The sequence below is a fragment of the Rhinatrema bivittatum genome, chromosome 3 (assembly GCF_901001135.1).
Source record: "Rhinatrema bivittatum chromosome 3, aRhiBiv1.1, whole genome shotgun sequence".
Taxonomy (NCBI): domain Eukaryota; kingdom Metazoa; phylum Chordata; class Amphibia; order Gymnophiona; family Rhinatrematidae; genus Rhinatrema; species Rhinatrema bivittatum.
The window spans coordinates 270,186,935-270,208,641 of record NC_042617.1 but is presented as its reverse complement, the minus strand read 5'-3'; the positions used below and the strand labels follow the sequence as shown (position 1 = coordinate 270,208,641).

General features: G+C 48.4%; 1 protein-coding gene across 4 annotated transcripts in view; it reads right to left on the bottom strand.

Annotated features, from left to right (window-relative positions):
- The window catches only part of ARHGAP9 (Rho GTPase activating protein 9), a 234,396-nt gene that overhangs the window by 161,045 nt on the left and 51,644 nt on the right, over nt 1-21,707 (bottom strand). For 3 of the 4 annotated variants that reach the window (XM_029594592.1, XM_029594595.1, XM_029594596.1), the window contains exons 2-3: nt 8,555-8,965; nt 7,158-7,420 (exon numbers count right to left, since the gene is read on the bottom strand). In XM_029594592.1, coding sequence (XP_029450452.1) covers nt 7,158-7,420; nt 8,555-8,888 — 597 coding nt within the window. In that variant the 5' untranslated portion in view covers nt 8,889-8,965. The remainder of the gene's footprint in view (nt 1-7,157; nt 7,421-8,554; nt 8,966-21,707) is intronic. The other variant, XM_029594594.1, reaches the window with a different exon arrangement.

Here is a 21,707-nt window from a genome sequence, read left to right as displayed (position 1 = left end):
CTTACTTCCCTACTGCATTAGCCAAGACCACACATATATCCTGTCACTTCTAGACGGAAGAGCTCTGGCCTGGGCTTCACCCATATGGGAATGCAATGATCCAATCCTCAGTGACTTGCCAGGGTTTCTTGCTCTCTTTAAGTCAGTATTTGATGATCCAGCTCGCAAGACGGTTGCTGGGTCTGCTCTTTTGCACCTCCAACAAGGGGCTAAGCCACTTCCGGACTATGTTCTTGAATTTAAGACCCTGTCTTCAGAGCTTCATTGGGACATGGGGTGTCTACGTGAAATTTTCCTAGAGGGTCTTCACTCCCGTATCAAGGATGAATTGGCCGCACGTGATTTGCCTGATACCTCGGACTCACTCATTGACCTAGCTGGCAGAATTGATCATCGCTTGTGTGAGCATTCAGCTGAGGTAAAGAGTCCTAAGAAACATTCATTAGGGAGTATACACTCACGACCTACACCTGCCTCCGCCTGTCACTGAAGAAGACGAACCCATGCAACTAGGTCGCAGCCACCTTACTGCCAAAGAGAGATGCTACCGTAAGTGCTTAGGTCTCTGTATGTACTGCGGACAACCTGGCCATGCAGTTCAATCATGCCCCATCTGTCCAGGAAACATGCAGACCTAGGATCCGCGGGAGGACTCTTCCTAGGTCTTACTTCACCATCTCCTCCACTGATTCTCCCAATCTCAATTATCTCCGGAACCCTCGAATTTCAGACCCTAGCACTCATTGATTCTGGTGCAGGTGGCAATTTTATTCTAAAGAGACTTGTAGAACATCTTCGAATTCCTATCGTCCCAACACCAACTCCACTGCTCCTTTCTTCTATACACGGTGATAGGGATGTGCAGAGGGACCGCATACGTTGCATTCGGTATTCGTCGGGGGGCAGATACATTGCATTCGGCAAGGGGGGCCCCCCGATACATTCATGCGTTCATTCTTATTCGTTTCCCAGCTAAAATTTAATTAACTACAACTCCCCACTCTCCTGACCCCCCCAAGACTTACCAAAACTCCTTGGTGGTCCAGCAGGGGGTCCGGGAACCATCTCCTGCACTCACGCCGTCAGCTGCCGGTATTCAAAATGGCGCCAATAGCTGACCTTACTATGTCACAGGGGCTACCGGTGCCATTGTTCAGCCCTTGTCACATGGTAGGAGCACAAGATGGTGCCAACCATCCATTGCTCCTACCATGTGACAGGGGCCGACCAATGGCACCAGTAGCCCCTGTGACATAGTAAGGTCAAAGGCTTTCGGCGCCATTTTGAATACCGGCAGCCGACAGCGTGAGTATAGGAGATGACTCCCGGACCCCCCGCTGGACCACCAGGGAGTTTTGGTAAGTCTTGGGGTGGTCAGGAGGGTGGGGGGTTTGTTTAAATTCGCTCCTTTAGATGGCCGAATAATTCGGTGAAGATTTGTTGTATTAGTGGGGAATCGCAATTCGTTTCGCTTTCCCACGAATACACGAATATGGCCCTATACGTTGCGGATTACCAATACGTTGCAAACGAATGCACACCCCTACACGGTGAGCCTCTTCCAGGAGAAGTTTCTTACACCACACAACCTATAAACCTGCGCACAGGTTCTCTTCATACTGAGACCATCTCATTTCTGGTTCTTGACAAAGCCATTCATCCCATAGTGCTTGGCCTACCCTGGTTGTAAGACCTTACACCCCAGTTTGACTGGGGCACCCTGGAACTCTCACAATGGGGAGCGGCCTGTCACAACCGATGCCTGAAGAGAGTAACACCTATACCCTGCATGTCTACCTCTACTTCTCTCCCTGGTCTGCGGTCACAATACTCATTATTTCAAGATGTGTTCTCAAAACAAGCAGCGGATGTATTGCCACCACACAGGTCCTTCGATTGTGCGATTAATTTAAAGCCTGGTTCAGAGCCCCCTAGAGGAAGGGTCTACTCACTTTCTCTATCAGAGACTGAGGCCATGTCGGCCTATATTCAAGAAAATTTGGAAAAGGGTTTTATCCAGCCTTCCAAGTCACCAGCCGTAACCGGATTCTTTTTTGTTGGCAAAAAGGATGGATCTTTTCATCCATGTATAGACTACAGAGGACTCAACGAAATTACTATAAAGGATCGCTATCCTTTACCTCTGATTTCAGAGTTGTTGTTTTTTTTAATTTTATATTTATTAGTTTTCAAATAATTACAAAGCATTTATGATCTTTGTACTGAAATTTTTCAGAAATTTTCAAAATAAAACATTTATGCTTTTTTTTTTAATCTATTTATTTATTGTTTTTTTCAGATAGTAACTTATGTATTATACATTTCAAATATAACATTTGAAATTCAATTTCCTCATTTCAACATAATAAAATAAACAAATAAAGAATAACATTTCAAGATAAACAAGTATTCTTATGTTGAGATACCGTCATTATAAATTAAATTTTTTCATCAGGAGTATGAATACTACATCTGAGAATCATTAGGGAGGATAAATGGAGATAATTAACCTGAAAATATTTTACTAAGGATAAGGTACACTTCCACAGTTATAATTTTATTTACCTGACACCTAGGTTACTACTGGGGAGGAGGTAATTGGTTCTCTAGCCACAATGAATTGGGTCAGTTGTTCCACCAAGGTGAAACTAAAGGACTCGTTCCCCCTTTTAATTATACATCTACATGGGTATTTCAGAAGAAAAGAAAAACCCAAAGATATAACTCTGGGTTTTAATACCAAAAATTCTCTTCGTTTACTACGAGTAGTTGGTGCAAGATCCGGAAAAATTTTTACATCTTGTCCCATATATGAAATCGGGAACTTTTGGAAGTAACTCTTCATTAGTTTAGTAATATCCCCTGTAGTTACAAATGATACTATTAAAGTATTTCTATCGAGAACCTGTAGGATTGAATCTTCCAGAAAACCAGTAAGGTTTTCTGGGATAGTTACTATTGGATCCAAAGATCTCTTCTTTACAAAGAAACATGAGTTCACAGAAGGAATATCATTTTGCTTTTGGGTTTACTCTTCGCAAGTTTAAATACTTTTCGAATAACTGGCAAGGATTACATATTAAATTGAAAATTATAAATCAACTTTTGAGGGGGAGGGGGCGCAGAATTGTGTTTTGGCTTAGAGCATAGAAATGTGTAAATCCGGCCCTGTAAGTAGCGGCTGAATAAGTTGGAAATTAGCCAGATAAGTGTGCGCAACTCATATACCTGCATATTTGTATTTCCAATTTTACAAGGATACTAATATAGATTTTTATCACATTAATTTGACACTTTTACCCCCATAAGTTGGCTTTTACATGCATAAATCAGGGTATTTTATAACATGCATGCAGCATGTTATAAAATAGGTCAGTTTTACTATTTAGTCTACCAATTCGCCCAGTCCATCTATTGAAGTGCCGAAAGTTTGCCCAGTCCATATTTGAAGTGCCAAAAAGCAGAATATAAATCAAATAAATAAATAAATCTACAGCTAATGAAGACCCTCTTGGCTCTTCATCCTGAAGTCCCCCCATTGCACCCAGACTCAGTTATTTTTTCACTTTAACGATATTTATGATTATTTATACCAGATATTGAGCAGAAGTAAATATATGCAAGACATAAATGCTCTACTTTGGCAGATTTAAAATAGCAACTTATGCACGCAAATTGTTATGCTCAGGGGTGGACCCTTGTCCTGGAGCAGTGGAGAACGGCTCCCTGGTAGGGACCAGGAAGCACCTACCCCCAGGGAGCGGAGCAGTGGAGGAGACAGAGGCTAGGATAAGCTTCACCACTGGAAGCCCAAGGCCCCCCAGGAGGAGCCCGTAGGGACCTAGGCTGCTTGGACTTAGGTGGGTCTTGCAGGGTCTCCTGGAGAGATGGAAGTCCGGCATGCCCACAGACAGGAAAGGAGCGTGGTCAGGTTCGAGACTGGAGGTCAGATGGAGCAGGGAGGACCAGAACAGCGTAGGTGACGACAAGGCTAGGAACAGAGCCAGAATCTGGAGATGTGGTCAAGCAGGCAGAGGTCAGAATCCGGGAGTCAGTCTGAGGAGTGGTCAACAAAGCAGGGGTCAGGTTCCGGAAGTCAGACGAGGTCACAGGCAGGCCGAGGTCAGAAGGCAGGCAGCAGGCAGGCAGGTCAAGGAACAGGCTGAGGTCAGGAGGCAGGCAGCAGAGAGCGATGAATTCAGATACATTGGAAAGTATGGGATCAGAGTATTCCCATAAGGGAGAGGCCCAAGCAAGAGCCTTCCCTTCCAGGCGAGACAGGATGAAGGTCACCTTGGTGATTTCTTCCATGAACAGAGAGGGTTGCAGTGCAAATTACATGAAGCACTGATTAAGGAAGCCACGACAGGAGCATGGATCCCCATTGTATCGAGGAGGTGCAGGAAGTACCAATGATGCTTTGGAAGCATGGAGGCCAAAAGGCCCACAGGGTTGGCCAATGCTGTATCTTGTAGCTGGGAACGAAGTTCTTCCACCGAAGAAGCCAACAATTCCAATGCTTGGTGGTGTTGTTTGACTGTGGCGGCCAAACCCAGTAGGGCCCTGGAGGCGGGAGACTTCGCCAAGTCCATGGCCTTGGCAACCTGGTGCGCTCGGGGGTGGACACTTGTCCTGAAGCAGTGGAGAACAGCTCCCTGGTAGGGACCAGGAAGCACCTGCCCCCAGGGGGCGGAGCACTGGAGGAGACAGATAGGATGAGCTTCACCACTGGAAGCTCGAGGTCCCCCCGGGAGGAGCCCGTGGGGACCCGGGCCGCTTGGACTTAGGTGGGCCTTGCAGGGTCTCCTGGAGAGATGGTAGACAGGCGTGCCCACAGACAGGAAGGGAGCGCGGTCGGGTTCGAGGCTGGAGGTCAGATGGATCAGGGAGGACCAGAACAGCATAGGTGATGACAAGGCTAGGAACAGAGCCAGAATCTGGAGATGTGGTCAAGCAGGCAGAGGTCAGAATCCGAGAGTCAGTCCGAGAAGTGGTCAACAAAGCAGGGGTCAGGTTCTGGAGGTCAGACAAGGTCACAGGCAGGCCAAGGTCAGAAGGCAGGCAGCATACAGGCAGGTCAAGGAACAGGCTGAGGTCAGGAGGCAGGCAGCAGGTAGGCAGGTCAAGGAGCAGGCTGAAGTCTGAAGGCAGGCAGCAGGCAGGCAGGTCAAGGAGCAAGCTGAGGTCAGTACCAGTAAGACAGTCCGGAGATACTACCCGGGGAGGTGGACAGACGAACAGAAACAGAAAGCTGCTGGAGAACTAGGATGCAGGAACGAGGCAGGAACAAGACTGGAACAGAAGAATCCTGGAACGAGACTGGAACAGAAGAATCCTGGAACGAGACTGGAACAAGGTTCAGACGCAGTGACAATCTAGCAAGACACTAACCTGATTGCCAAGGCAAGGAAGTACAGACAGGGACTTCCTTATATCAGTGAATCAATCAGGGCGTGCCGCGGAGCTAGGACCCGCCCCTGGCCCTACAAGAGGCTAGGCGGTCCGCGCACGCACGCGTAGGGGCATGGCCAATGCCACCGAGGATGCCGAGCTCCGGCGTGAGGCCTGGTGCACAGTGGAAGGCCCGGCAACCGCCGCCGCGGAACGCTGAGGCCTGGAAGAGTTTGCAGCTGCCGCCAGGAAGGCCGACCCGGGACCTGCCGTGGAACCAGAGAGGTGAGCAGGCCCGTGCATGGGCCGGGAGCGGACGGGGTGTGTAACACAAATGTCAATCCCAGCCCAGAACGCCCTGGCACGCCCCTTTCTTACACGTGCAAAGGTACTTGCAGACCCCGATTTATGTGTGTAAGTTGCAGTTTTGAATATGACATGTATTCACTTATGTGCTATTTTATTTATTTATTTAACATTTTTCTATACCGAACTTCATGACAAGCTTCATATCAGGCCGGTTTACATCAAACTTAGGGATTAACTGAACATAACCATGTAACAGGAAGGCTGAAGCACAGATACAAATAACAGGGAGAATGAACTTGGGGGCTAGGGTAGCCAGGAAATAAAGGACAGAAAGAACTGGAGAATGAGAACGTATGAAAATACAGTGGCTGGGTCGGTCATTTAGTCTATGGGGCTAAAATGAAAGAGCTGTTGCACTATTAGGCTTAAGGGAAGGCTTGGATGAAAAGCCAAGTCTTGAATTTTTTTCGGAAGGTAATCAGGCAGGGTTCCAGTCTTAGATCAGTCGGCAGGTTGTTCCAGATGGTGGGGCCAGCTGTGGAGAATGCCCGTTCTTTCGTGGAGGTTAGACGAGAGGATTTAGTTGGGGGGACTTGGAGGGTTCCTTTGTGTGCCGCTCTGATGGGTCTTGCAGATGTGTATAGTTTGAGTGGGAACTGAAGGTCTAAAGGAAGTTGGTTGTGTATGGATTTGTGGATAATGGTGAGTGCTTTACAACATTTTATGCGTGTAAGTGCTAATTTTCACACACACAACATTTGAAAATTCATCTGCTAGTAAATAAATTCTTAATTACAGCATAAGAAATCAGAATCAAGCATCAATAGCCCACAAAGACAGCGCAAATATGCATTTTTGAGTGTAACAGATAGAATGACTCCCAACAAACAGATGATGAAAATTTATATATCTATAAAAATATCAGGATAGAGATTGATTTTAACGCAAAGGCTCTTATTTGTCTTGTCTGTCTGTCATGACTAGATTCTAAGCTCCAAAAATCAGGGACTATTTCTTACATGAGTCTATACAGAACTACATATGTCTTGCAGCAGTATAGAAATTACTACTAGTAGCAGTATTTACTAGATGGCTCCTGGTCATCAGGGACAGGCTGAGCCAGTCCTGGTTTGATTACCATTGCAATAGAGGTAAAACCAAGCCTGGTTCAGCTTGTACCTCAATCTCAATCACAAATACAGGTTGAAAGGTCAAATGTTTGCTCTCCTGCCTTAGACATGTCAAATGTTGTAAAGACTTTGGGTAGGTTGTCAAGGTCTGATACCCCCCAAACTAAAACAAACCATTTTAGATATAGTTATATAAAATAAAAGTCAACAAACCTTGATTTAGGAAATTAGAATTACCCCTGCATGTAATGTGACAAAACCAAGATTGAAAAAATGGAGCCAGCTGGCAATTCCCGAGTGGCCCACATTGGCAGAGCACTCACTCACCTGATGGGCCAGCAGGTTCCGTTGAGAAACAGACTGGCACTGCTGGCACATGGGGTATGTAGCATCCAAAATGGGGCTCCGAGAGAAGGTGCTAGAACTGTTACTCTGGAACACATTTGGGACCTGGGTAGGCTGTAGCCCTGCATCCCCAGAAGGCACATCACGAAAATTCAGATCATAACAGGATTGGTAGTCCAGCAAGGTCGGTAAGCGAGAGTACTGAGACAAGTCTTCAAGTGAATGGGAAAATGCTTTGGGCCCTGCTGAAGAAAAAATAATCTTGATAAGCTTGATTGGTGTTGTATTAGCATTTTTGTTATGCTATATTCTGTTATTTTACACTTATTGACTGCCTTTCATGAACAAAAGAACAACCCAAAGTAGTTTACAACAAAATACAATAAATAAATCATAATGATCCAAATACATCATAATAACAGCAATACAATAATCAAATATATCAATACACTAATATATAAAGTATTCCAAAAAACATAACTCACCCCATTTTTCACTAGGGATGGGCACTGCTAGAGATGGACATCCAATCAATACAGCAATAGCAAAATCATACCAAAACAACTCACTCAAGTACATCTTCAAGTTGCCTACAAACCCACCCACAATTACTTATTCACTATATAAAGTCACAGTCCTTCTGGTTACTCCCAAAGGGGTAACCCCCAGTACACTTTACAAATTAATACGGCAAGAGAAGTCATGCAAAAAACTATGGGGTGCAGGGCCAGGCAGAATGTGTTATGTCTGAATTGCACAAAGGCTTCCAAAGAGGTGAGAGGAAAAAGAACGATGCTACTGGTGGTGGTGATTTTTTGTGAAATTATAATTGAGTAAACAGGCACTTAGAAGTGTGGTAATAAGGAGCCTCCCTGGAGAACTGCAAGCCCAGTTTCAAAGGGAAACTCCTTGTGCCGTTTCCTTTGAAAACCCTGCCAGTGTGCAAAATGCACGCTCCAAGTAAGTCCCCGTGGACTTTGCATCTGAAGTGAAGCAGGTGTAAAGCATGCGCTGGAAACGTTTGCAGGTAGATTAAAAAACTGCCATCCTGCATACTTGGCCTTCTCCGACCTGTCTCGGCCCATTTCTTTGTGCAAGGGGTGCAGTTGGGAGCCAGGGGAAAGATGCAATAATCAGAATACAATTGTAAATGGCACACACGTTTACCCGTATTAAAATTGCTTTAATTACTGCCCTCAAAGTGACTTGCTCAGGGTCACACGAAGTCAGTGATAGAGCTGTTGATTAGAACTCAGGCAGAGAGAGAGAGAACGGTGCAAAGGAAAATGTGCATTAGGATCACCCAGGGACTCTGGACGGGTTAAATTCTGTGCTAAAATCTATCGGGCATGAAGTGGCTCTCTAGGGTCAGGCAGTACCTGTGCGTTCGTTCAGCTTCCTGCTGTTGGTGGAGGAGAGGGTGGCACTCTGGCATCCAGCAGTGCTGCCACATACTTCTGTAACATAGGTGGCTGGTACAAAGATGGGTTTCACCTTCTTTGTGTCACCGAGCCTCCGCACCTGCCACCAGTCTTCATTGGACTTGCGCAGCAGTATAAAGAAATCTCCCTCCTTAATCACAACCATCTTCCCATCCACGGCCTTGTACTGGTAATCGTACAGCGCTCGCAAAGCGATGGAAGGGGTGCAGGCCAATGCCACTGCCTCAGTCTTCTTCCAGGTCCTCCCCTCCAGCCTCCACCTTCCTGGCATCCTCTCAGCAGATGGAACAAAGATGGACCGGTCTGCGTATTAACCCCCAAACTGCATCTGGGAGAAACTGGCCAAACCTAGAAGTGAATACAAAAGGATTAGACTGTAGAAAATAAACAACCTCCACACCCCCCTGTGATAACTATCAACCTATCCGTCTACACCAGGGGTCGGGAACCCATGGCTCGCGAGCCAGATATGGCTCTTTTGAGGGCTGCATCTGGCTCGCAGACAAGTTTCGCCACACTTTCCCGCTGACCCAGCTGCTGCCCGGTCCTCTTCCGCCCGGGCTTAAAATGCTGTCAGCCCGGGCGGAAAGCGGCACCGGCGTGCTCTCTTCTCCCCCCCCCTCCCCGCGGCCCGGAAGAGGAAGTGGAGAGCATCGGGTGCCTGCGCGGCAAGAAGAGGCCACGCTAGTGCGCTCGGCATCGGCCCGAAGAAAAGAAGACTGCAGCGCGGCTCGGAGGAAAACGAAGAGCTTCAACCGCGGCCGATGGGACTCCGCCTCCGCGAGGGCTGAAAATGAAGAGGTTAGCGTTGGGAGGAGGCTGCTGCTGCCGCGAGTTCCCGGGGTGGGGGTGGGGAGAGAGAGAGTGAATGAGCGAGCAAACACACATGCTTACTCGCTCATTCACTCTCTCTCTCCCCACCCCCACCCCGGGAACTCGCGGCAGCAGCAGCCTCCTCCCAACGCTAACCTCTTCATTTTCAGCCCTCGCGCTGGTATGTGACTGAGAGAGGAGAAAGTTCCAAGCAAACCACCCCACCTCTTGCTAATTCAGAACAATCTCAGGACACCTGGATATCAAACGTTCCCAGGTATGCAGAGCAAAAAAATTTTTGTATCCTTATTATTTTTCATTACTGGGTCTTTGTGTCTGCTATTTTGAAAAATTTTGTTGGTAACTGGAAATGTTTTATATGAGTTTTTAATTATTGGATATTCCACTCATCAGCTGTTTCAAAATATGTTCTTTTTGTTAGAACAGTTTTACTGCTGATGATTTTATATTTCTTGATTTGTTTTATAAGGATGGGTGATGTTTCTTTTTTCCTTTGTTACACTGCATACAGAGACTCTGGCTTGTTGCAGTTTCCAATTCATTTTTTTCTGTATGCTTCTTGTTATGCGTTTTGGTCTCTTTATTCTATGTTAGGTGAGGGACAGCACGTGATTCAGGTGAAGTTTTCTGCTGGCGTGTAGTTTCTGTGTAGGGCTCTATAGCAGCCTGACTTGGTCCGTTTTCCTAATAGGAGATGTATTGGTGTCTTAAGGCCTGGTGTAATATTTTCAGAGACTTATTGTACTTTAAAAGTGTGATCTTACATAAAATGCACACATTTACTTGTATTTAGTTTTAAACATATTGTATGGCTCTCATGGAATTACATTTTAAAATATGTGGCGTTTATGGCTCTCTCAGCCAAAAAGGTTCCTGACCCCTGGTCTACACCCACATTAATGACCATCAGCCTGCCCCCTTCTATCATTCCCCACGCCATGTCCTCTACTCCCTAAGTATTAATCGTAAACCTGGCAATCCTATCATTCTTCACCCCATGTTCTCTGCACCCCTGCTGGAGCTGACAGTGCTGTATTTCCCATAACCTTTCTACCATTTTGTCATTTTTCCTTCTTTTTATTTTAATCCTTACTTTGGCAACACATGTAAAATTGTCATGCCAAGAAAGTTATCTGAACCTGTGTTGGAGACTGTGGAAGTGTATTTCTCAGAAAGCTGTTCCATAGGTCTCTCTCTCATGGTATCCTTGTCACAAGTCAGAATTTACAAATTCATGGGAATCTTGCAGTACTCTGTCTGTACAGATGACGTCCAATCTTTTCCCCCCTGTTCCCTTGATATCAACTCCACTATTGGATCTTTACATATCTACTTGACAGCCATTAGGAAATGGCTAGCACATAATAAACTGGTACTAAATTTAGGTAAAACTGAGATAATATCTTGCAGCAGAAAAACTGAAACTCAGTATTGTTCACACTTCACATTGGAGGGATGCCAAATTCCAATACAGAGAGTAGCAAAAAACTTAGGGATTTCTATTGACTCCAATTTAACTCTTAAAGATTATGTAAAACTTTTAGTTCAGAGATGCTATTGGAAGTTACGAATGCTTCATAGGTTAAAACCTTACCTCGCTATTGGGCCGATACAGTAAAAACGCGGGAGAGCGGGCAAGTGCCCACTCTCCCAGCGCGCGCACAGGCCACTCTCCTGTGCGCGTGATACAGTATTTAAATTTATTTTAATTAGGGCTGGCAGTAAAAAGAGGCGCTAGGGACACTAGCGCATCCCTAGCGCCTCTTTTTTGACAGGAGTGGTGGCTGTCAGCGGGTTTGACAGCTGACGCTCAATTTTGCCGGTGTTGGTTCTCGAGCCCACTGACAGCTATGGGTTCGGAAACCGGACATCGGCAAAATTGAGCATCCAGTTTTCGACCTGCGAGCTGCGGGTCCATTTAAAATTTTTTTTTCTTTTTTTTACTTTTTTCAACTTTCGGGACCTCCAACTTAATATCGCCATGTGCACTTCCTCGGCACTGGCAAAAATTAATGCCTACCTTTGGGTAGGCGCTAATTTCTTAAAGTAAAATGTGCGGCTTGGCTGCACATTTTACTTACTGTATCGCGCGGGAATACCTAATAGGGCCATCAACATGCATTTGCATGTTGCGGGCGCTATTAGGTTTGGGGGGGTTGGACACGCGTTTTGGACGCACTATTACCCCTTACTGAATAAGGGGTAAAGCTAGTGCATCCAAAATGCGCGTCCAAATGCCGGCTAACAGTGCGCTCCACCGGAGCACACTGTACTGTATCGGCCCGTATGTCAGATTTTAGAGCTGTGGTACAAGCCCTTAGTTTGCCATGCTTAGATTGCTGAAACTCCCTTTATTTAGGACTACCTGCCTATACTATTAGCGCCATACAGATGATACAAAATTTGGCAGCTGAAATTTTGACAGGCACTTTATGAAGTGAGGATATATCTCCGGTTTTACACGCGTTGCACTGGTTGTTACGATCCTGTCTGAGGACCCCATCCCGCGGACAGACTCTCACCTTCCTCTCCCTGCCGACCTGACACCACTGCTGCTCCTCTTTGTGGCTGAGAGCGCCGCCAGCGTTCCCTTGAGCAGCCTGTTGCTGCTCCCCTCCTGCGCAGCTAGAGCCGTGCCGCCGACACTCCCTACGAGGGAAGTCCCCACCAGGATTTCCTTCTTCTTCACGGCCCGAGTGCTGCCGTCGGTCTCCTCTCCTGCGGCAGGGAGCCGCTGCCACCTTCTCTTCATCTTCGGGGCAGGAGGTCACCCCCAGCATGGCTTTTCTTCGCGGCAGGAGCCTCCGCCTGCCTGCTCTCTCCTTCCATGATGCGGCAGGATGCCGCTGCAGGCCTTGGCTCCTCCCATCTTCCTCCGGGGCTCCCTCTAGGCACATGCGCGTGCCTCTCTTCATCTCTTAAAGGGCCAGAAGCAGGAAGCACCCTTCGGTTCTCCAGATGATGTCCCTAGGGCACTTCCTGGACCTGCCCTATATAAAGGCCCTGCTTCAGTTCCTCAGGGCCTTCGGATCGGTTCACATCTCCCTTGGACCTTCTCCAGCTTCCATGGAATCCATCTACTGCACCTGTCCAGATGACTTCATGTTCTTCGTGTTCCTGATGTCTCTATCCAATGTCCTGTGTCTCGTCCCTCTTCGGATCTCCTTCGTGGTATGTTCAATTCCCTGGCTTCCCTTCCTGAAGCCCTGGAGTTCCTTGCCTGTGTCCAGATGTCCTCTCGTCCGCCTGACCAGATGTCTGGATGTCCACTCGCTCAGAGATCCAGATGTCCAGCTGTCCAGATACCCCGATGTCTGTGTGTCTGGAGGTACCCTTCTTTTGTGTACCATTTTCCTTCATTCCTTATCTCGAAACTGAAGAATCCGCAGCGGCCTTGCCGTCCACCGGACTTCGTCTCCAGACGTCCTTCGTGGGAGTAAATCCATCTCATTCAGTGTCTGTCTTCAGGTGACTGTGTTACGGTTAAGTGGTGTTTGGGTGGATTCTTGGGTACTGTGGCAGATGACTACGCCCATGGGGAGGGGCCCCGTGGGGTGCCACAGTACTGGGCTAGACTCAAGACACACAAACACAGAATTAGCTCTTTTATTGTACAGCTTGATGTAAACCACCAGAGGTGGCAGTAGTGAGGTAGTCTGGAAGGAGCAGTCTCGGGACCCTCGGCAGAGGGGACCCTTCTCATCCCATTGGTATAGGGGAATTCTGGTGTAGGTTTCCCAGCAAGGCAGTGCTGAGGAGGAGACAGACTGAGAGTCAGATTACTCACTAGATGATAGCTGTAGGTATGCGATTCCACCAGGCTGAAGGTACTGGCACCGAGGCAGGGAGAGCAGGCCCTCGAGGAGCGAGTACCTGATCCCTGTAAGGCACCTGAAATAAAGCAGAGGGCCCCTGAGGAGCAGTTACCCAAGTTATTCAATACCCCGAAGGGCAGAGAGAGCTTCCAGCGGCAGAGTAGCTTAGACAGGACGAATCCGAGTCTTTGCTAACTCAGTGAGCTAGCAATTGAATACAGGCTATATATGCGGATGGAATGACGTTACTTGAGGGGGATGCCCCGAGGTTCACGCCAAAGCTGGAATAAAGAAGTGGGTGGCGCGCACGCGCGCACCCTAGTAGGGCCTTGGGAGGAGCATGGCGGGAGGCAGCACCGTAGCTGTTCCGGGGACGCTGGAGAGGGTGGCTTGCAGACGCGGCAGTAGCCATTTTCCCAAGGTAAGCGGGAGGAGCCGTGAACAAGGTGATGCAAAAGGGCCGAAGCCGTCTAGGACCGACGGACGCAACAGTACCCCCCTTCAAAGGGCGCCCTCCAGGCTTCCTACCTGGTCTTGGTTTCCGAGGATTCATTCTGTGAAATTGTTGAAGCATCTCTTTATCCATGATATTAGCCAAAGGTTCCCAAGAGCTTTCTTCAGGACCATAACTCTCCCATGACAGGAGGTATTCCCATACTCTGCCTCTTTTTCTTATGTCAAGGATAGCATCTACCTTGTATTCAATGTCTTCTTCTGCATCTATTGGTGTAGGTTCAGGTGTCTTGGTTGAGAACTCACTAAGGATCAATGGCTTTAATAGTGAGACGTGGAACACATTATGAATTTTTAATGCTGGTGGTAGCTTCAGACTATAGGTGAGATTGCCTAATCGTCGGAGAATGGGAAAGGGTCCAACGAAGCGAGGAGCAAAGCGAGCTGAAGGTAGTTTAAGTCTCAAGTGCTTTGTGGATAGCCAGACTTTGTTACCAGGCTGGAAATCTGGAGCCTTACAGTGATGAGCATCGTATCCTTTCTTTGCTTGTTGTCCTGCTTTGAGAAGTATCTCTTTGGTCTGAGTCCATAGATGTTGAATATCTTTGGCAGTAGTTTGAGCTGCCGGAGATGACACTGACAGTGGAAGTGGTAGTGGTGGTAATGGTAGTCATCTGAAGACCACTTCGAATGGTGTTGATCCAGTGGATGTTGCTGGATGAGAGTTGATGGCTGTTATGATATCGAGGTGTTTGGTTGATTCTCAGGGGCAACAGTGATGTTATCTCCTATGGGGAGGAGCCCCGTAGGGAGACTGATGCACCGGGCTAGACTCAATAGCACAAACACAGAGATAGTTTCTTTTATTGTACAGCTAGGATGACCACCAGAGGTGGCAGTAGAGAGCAAGTTAGCTGGTAGCAGTCTGTAATCCTTGGCGAGGGAGACCCATCCCAAAATGGTGGTGTAAGGTCCCGATGCAGATGTAGGAAAGACAGACTGGCAGATGTTAAACACCCCCCGTAGCTGAGTAGAGAGAATCCCAATGAGCAGTAGAGAGGATAAGTTTTAGCAGTCCATAGTCCTCGGCAGAGGAGACCCGTTCCACAATGGTGGTGTAGGGCCTGATGCAAAGAGGTAGCGAGGAACTGATGAGAGACAGACTGGTAGAAGTTGTACTCTCTGTAGCTGATAGATGGATTTCCAGCAGGTTGAAGAATGGAGCAAGCACCAGGATAGACACACAGGCCGTCGAGGAGCGAGTACCTGTAAGCGGATAGGCACCTATAAATAAGCAGAGGGCCCCCGAGGAGAGGGTACCCAGGTTAGAGTACCCCGAAGGGTGAAGATAGCTTCCAGTGGATAGAAGCGGCAGAGTAGCTTCAGACCGGGGCATACTGATCCTTTGCTAACTTGGCGAGAATCAGCAAATGGGCAACCTTAAATAAGTGGAAGCAGTGACATCACTCGAGGGGGAACGCCCCCGAGGTACGCACCAACACTGCTACAAAGGTAGGGACGCACATGCGCACGCGCCCTAGGAGGCCTCAGGTCAAGATGGCCGAATGCCGCACCAGAGCCACTCCGGGGAAGCCAGAGGGTGTGGCAGGGAGCCCCCGAGGCTGGTGGAGAAAGCTGAGAGAAAGGTGAGGCATGTCAGGCGAAGTCGTCTGAGCCTGACGGACGCAACAATGGCGAATTCAACCCAATCAATCATTCTGGTGAGTGCCCACATAGGCATGAATGAACTGCTTGAGTGTCCTATTCATTCTCTCTGTTTGCTATCAAACTTCTTGCACAATGCCTTCCAGAACTTAGCTGTGAATTGGGCTCCTCGATCAGAGACTATATGCTTAGGCATGCCATGTAGGCGGAAGATGTGCGTGATGAAGAGCTTAGCAAGCTCCATGGCTGTGGGTAAGCCAGGGAGAGCCACGAAGTGAGCCATCATTGAGAACCGATCTACAGTTACCCAAATCGTGTTGTTTCCTCCTGAGAGTGGTAAGTCTACCACAAAGTCTCTAGGAATGTGTGTCCATGGCTCATCTGGTACTGGCAAGGGTTGAAGTAGACCCCAAGGATGACCGGGTGGCGTCTTCTGTCTGGCACAATTAGCGCAGGAAGCAATGTAGGAGAATGTGTCTTCCTTCATAGTAGGCCACCAGTAAAACGTTTGCAGTTTAGACAGAGTTCTGCATTGACCAGGGTGTCCAGCCAGTTTGGAGTCGTGAGACCATGCTAACAGCTTTTTTCTTAGGTTCTTGGGTACAATGGTTTTACCCGCAAGTACTGAATGAGTAGCTGCCAAGATAACTCTTTTCGGGTCGATGATATTTTGCGGTTCATCTGGGATGTCCTCAGAGAGGAAAGCGCGACATAGGGCATCTGCTCTGATGTATTTATCCCCAGGGCGGTATTTCAGCACAAAGTCGAATCTGTTGAAAAACAGAGACCATCTCGCTTGCCTATGGTTGAGGCGCTGTGCGTGGTAGAGGTACTCCAGATTTTTATGGTCTGTAAAGACTGTGAGCTGATGCTGTGCTCCTTCGAGCCAAGGGCGCCACTCCTCGAATGCCATCTTTATTGCCAGGAGCTCTTTATCTCCTATTCCCTAGTTCTTCTTTGATGGTAAGAAGCAGCAGGAGAAGAGAGAGCATGGGTGTAATGCCTTGGAATCACTGGCCTGGCTTAGCATGGCCCCTACGCCGACGTCTGAGGCATCAGCCTCAACGATGAAGGGCTTGTTTGGATCCGGGTGTCAGAGGCACGGCTTGCTTGAGAAGGCGTATTTTAATTTCTGGAATGCGGTTATTGCCTCCGTAGACCAATTGGCAACATTGGCACCTTTCTTCGTTATGGCTTTAAGCGGAGCAGTGAGTGAGGAGTAGTGAGTGAGGAGTAGTTCTGTAATAATTGGTGAAACCTAGGAAACGTCTGAGAGCCTTTACTGGTTGAGACCATTTCTTAATGCTCTCCAGCTTCTGTGGGTCCATCTGGAAACCTTGGTTGGAAACAATGTACCCCAAGAAATGCACTGATTCTTTGTGAAACTCGCACTTAGACAATTTGACGTATAGATGATTCTCGCGGAGTCTTTGCAGTACTCTTTTGACATCCTCCAGATGAGTGGTCATGTCTTGGGAGAATATTAATCTACAAATGTGTCATCTAAGTATACAATGACACATTTGTAGAGGAGGTCCCGCAAAATGTTGTTCATTAAATTTTTTAAGACAGCCGGGACGTTGCACAGGCCAAAGGGCATCACTAAATATTCAAAGTGACCGTCCCGGGTGTTGAAAGCTGTCTTCCATTCATCGCCAGAGCGGATGCGAACTAAGTTGTAGGCTCCCTTAAGATCAAGCTTGGAGAATATCTTGGCTCCCTGTAGTCTGTCAAATAGCACTGAGATGAGTGGTAAGGGGTAGCGATCTTTCACAGTTATCTCGTTGAGACCCCTGTAATCTATACATTGCCGCAACGTTCCATCCTTCTTCCCCACAAAGGAGAAGCCTGCGCCAGCAGGAGACTTGGAGGGTCTTATGAAGCCCTTTTGGAGGTTTTCCTGAATATATTCGGACATGGCTTTATTCTCTACCACAGAGAGAGGGTAAACCCGTCTTTTGAGAGGTTCAGTGTTAGGCTTCAGATTGATGGCGCAGTCATAGGGTCCATGTGGCATAGTACGTCTGCAGCTTCTTTAGAAAAGACATCTTGAAATGATGCATATTGAGGCGGCAACCCCGGCGTCACTGGGGTAGTTGGCATGCAGGGTAAAGGAGCAACCTCCATCAGGCATTTACCATGGCAGTCTTGGCCCCAACATGAAAGCTCCAGAGAGGCCCAATTGAATTGAGGCATATGCTGCTGCAGCCACGGTAGCCCCAGTACTATAGGGTGCATGGCCTTCTCTAAAAAAAGAAGGAGATGGTTTCAGAATGGAGAGCACCGGTTCGTAGACATACAGGTTCTGTAAGCTGGGTTACTTTGCCCGGTAAGGGCTCTCCATGAATTGAAGATAGGAGTAGTGGAGTCGTCATGGTGGTAGTGGGAATCCGCAGGTGCTCCACTAATCGTTGTAGAATTAAATTACCTCCTGCCCCTAAGTCCACTAGGGCAAAAGTCTGATACTCTAATGGTCCGCAGATCAAGGATACAGGAAGAGAGAGTGGAGGAGAAGGTGCAGTAAGACCTAAGAAGAATACTCCCGCAGGACTTAGGTCTGCCAGTTTCCTGGACATATAGGGCATGTTTGAACAGCATGGCCAGCTTGTCCACAATACATGCACAGCCCCAATTTCTTCCGTGTTCTTCTCTCCTTTGACGTTAGATGGCTGCAGCCTAATTGGATTGGTTCTTCTTCACCAGCAACTGGACCCGAGGAACAGGCCTGCGTGTGGACTTAACTCGGAAGTCGGCGATCAATCCTTGTTGCCAACGTCACCAGTTCCGCCAAGGTCTCAGGCATCTCACGAGCAGAGACTCGACTTTCAAATGAGAGTTCAGTCCTTCAAAGAAGAGGGTCCTCAGGCATTTAGGGTCCCAACATAATTCAAACGCCAGTGTCTTGAATTCGATAGCGAAGTCAGCTAAAGGTTTAGTACCTTGCTTAAGGTGAACCAATGAAGATCCTGCAGTGGTATACCGGGCAGGGTCATCAAAAACTGATTTGAACAAGTCGAGGAATCCATCAAGATCATGTAGAATAGAATCCTCACGCTCCCACAGTGAAAAGGCCCAAGCCAACGCTCTTCCATCCAGATAAGACAAGATATAGGTGGTCTTGGCATAAGCTGTAGGAAAATGGCTAGGTTGCAGGGAAAAGTGCATGAAACACTGGTTAAGAAAACCTCTACATCTCCACACTTCCCCCAAGAAGCGTGTTGGAGCAGATAAACGTACAATAGTCTTGACCGTCCCTTCTGGCAGTGTAACTTCTTTACCTGAAGTGGTGGGTAAGTCCATCTGGGCGTGCAGCTGGTTGAATGCAGCAGTCAAATTCTCTAGCCATTCTGCTGTTCGGAGATTCGCTGGGCCAGGCCTGGAATGGCCTGCAATGTGGTGAGCTGAGCTGATTCCATGGAGTTAGCAATCTGTTATGGTTAAGTGGTATTTGGGTGGATTCTTGGGTACTGTGGCAGATGACCAGGCCCACGGGGAGGGGCCCCATGGGGAACCACAGTACTGGGCTAGACTCAGGATGCACAAACACAGAATTAGCTCTTTTATTGTACAGCTTGATGTATACCACCAGAGGTGGCAGTAGTGAGGTAGTCTGGATGTAGTAGTCTCAGGACCCTCGGCAGAGGGGACCCTTCTCACCCCATTGGTATAGAGGAATTCCGGTGTAGGTTTCCCAGCAAGGCAGTGCTGTGCAGGAGACAGACTGAGAGTTAGATTACTCACTAGATGATAGCTGTAGGTATGCAATTCCACCAGGCTGAAGTAGATGATACTGGCACCGAGGCAGGGAGAGCAGGCCCTCGAGGAGCGAGTACCTGATCCCTGTAAGGCACCTGAAATAAAGCAGAGGGCCCCCGAGAGAGCTTCCAGTGGCAGCACGGAAGCGGCAGAGTAGCTTAGACAGGACGAATCCGAGTCTTTGCTAACTCAGTGAGCTAGCAATTGAATACAGGCTATATACCCGGATGGCGTGACGTCACTTGAGGGGGACGCCCCCGAGGTTCGCGCCAATGCTGGAATAAAGACGTGGGTGGCAAGCACGCATGCACCCTAGTAGGGCCTTGGGAGGAGCATGGCGGGAGGCAGCACCATAGCCGTTCCGGGGACGCCAGAGAGGGCGGCTTGCAGACGCAGCGGTAGCCATTTTCCCAAGGTAAGCGGGAGGAGCCGTGAACAAGGTGAGGCAAACGGGGAAAAGCCATCTAGGACCGATGGATGCAACAGACTGGAGTCTCCTTCCAGCTGGACTTCTCCCAAGCTCTGTCCGGATCCTCTTCTCTCTGCTGTGCATGTTCCGCTCTCCGCATGGTCCGTGACCAGCCTTCCAGGTTGTGTAGGGTGTGCAGCGGGACAGGGTGGTCCGCGACCAGTCCACATCAGGCTGTGTAGGGCGCCCTGAGGCACAGTGCTCTTCCACGTCTCCAAGAGTCTTGTCTCGTCCAAGTCTCCAAGAGTCTCGTCTCTTCCAAGCCTTCAAGAGTTTCGTCTCGTCCAAGTCTCCAAGAGTCTTGTCTCTTCTATGTACTCTGACTCTTTTCTCGTTCCAGGGTCCGGAGTCTCCTGTTCCAGTTCCTGGTCTCTTCATTCCCAGCCCTCTGCCTCTGTCTGACTTCACTGGGGCGTGTAGCTCAGCATGGGGCTGATCCTGTTCGTCTCAGCTCCAGTGTACTTGCTCCGCCCATGCCTGCATTCACTCACCTCCCTTGGGGCATGTCTTGGGGCTCCTCCCTGAGTCGCCTCATGGGCCAAGGGCTCACTCTCTCCCAGGAGCAGATGATCGCGCCTCTGCGTCCCTCCTCAGGGCCCACAGGGTGAGTTCATAACACTGGTTTACAGTTAAGTTTAGAATTCATTATGAAATTATTATTATGATTCATTTAGCTTTAAGTGAAAACTCTTTACCCTATAGAAAAATGCTTTAAAAAATCTACCATCCAGTCAGATCTTTAAGATTAAGGGTCAATGCTTGTTAGAGATCTCAAGCTATAAATTAATTATTTTAGTCACTTGTAGAGAGAGGATCCTTTTGATAGAAGGTGTTGCACTCTGGAATCTATTACCTGTTGAATTGCATAAACAAATGTGCACATAAACTTTCAAAAAAAGAGCTCAAAACCTATTTATTTAAGCAGAATTTTTATAAATTTTAAAGCATTATCAATTTAGACTCTGATCTGATGGCAGTTCTACCGTATTAGTTAGGCTTACAAGATGCATATTTTACATATATATTTTAATTTTGTGTGAATGTTTTTATCTAATATTATCATGATTTGTTACTTTTTGTTAGGATATGTAAGTATGTGGGCCCTTTGGCCGAGATGAGAGGTGATACCGTCCAGTGGAGGAACCCCGGTGAGCCTCACCGTCGGGAGGCAGAGCCTCGGCTGCGGGATGGTATATAGCAGAAGTTATGGATGGAGAAAGAGAGGGTGACCCCAGGAGGTGGGCCATGGAGCCAGGGCTGGAGGAACCACTAGGCGAGCTAGGCCTGTGCCTAGGGTGCCAAGACTTAGGAGGCGCCGTGGCAGGCAGCAGAATTTTGAAAGGGCAAAAAGTGCCCTTTCAAAATTCTGCCAGCCCCCGATTCGCCGTGCCACCCTCCCGACGCCCCCCCCCCCCCCCCGGTGGTCCAGCGGAGGGCCCAGGAGCGATCTGCCACTCCCCGGGCCTTGGCTGCCACTAAGCAAAATGGTGCCAGTGACCTTTAGCCCCTACCATGTGACAGGGGCCAACCAATGGCACCGATAGCCCCTGTCACATGGTAGGGGCTGAAGGCCACCGGCGCCATTTTGGTTAGTGGCAGCCGAGGCCTCGTGAGCGGCAGATTGCTCCCGGGCTCTCCGCTGGACCACCAGGGGGGCGTCGGAAGGGTGGCACTGGGGGGGAGGCAGGGCGAGTCGGGGGCTGGCTGCCTGCTGCGGCGCCCCCTAAGTCTTGGCGCCTGGTCTCCAGCTGCGCCGATCTTCCTTTCTTTGGCCACGTGATCAGCTAGACCGGCTGTGCCAATCTTCTTTCTGTGTGTGTGTATGTATGTGGTGTGTATGTGAGAAAAGAATGGAGCTTCTGTGTGTGTGTGTATGTGGTGTGTATGTGAGAAAGGAATGGTGCTTCTGTGTGTGTGTGTATGTGGTGTGTATGTGAGAAAGGAATGGTGCTTCTGTGTGGGTGTATGTGGTGTGTATGTGAGAAAAGAATGGAGCTTCTGTGTGTGTGTGTATGTGGTGTGTATGTGAGAAAGGAATGGTGCTTCTGTGTGTGAAACAGGGCCCTATACCACCAGCTTCCAGGCTGGCCTCCAGCCT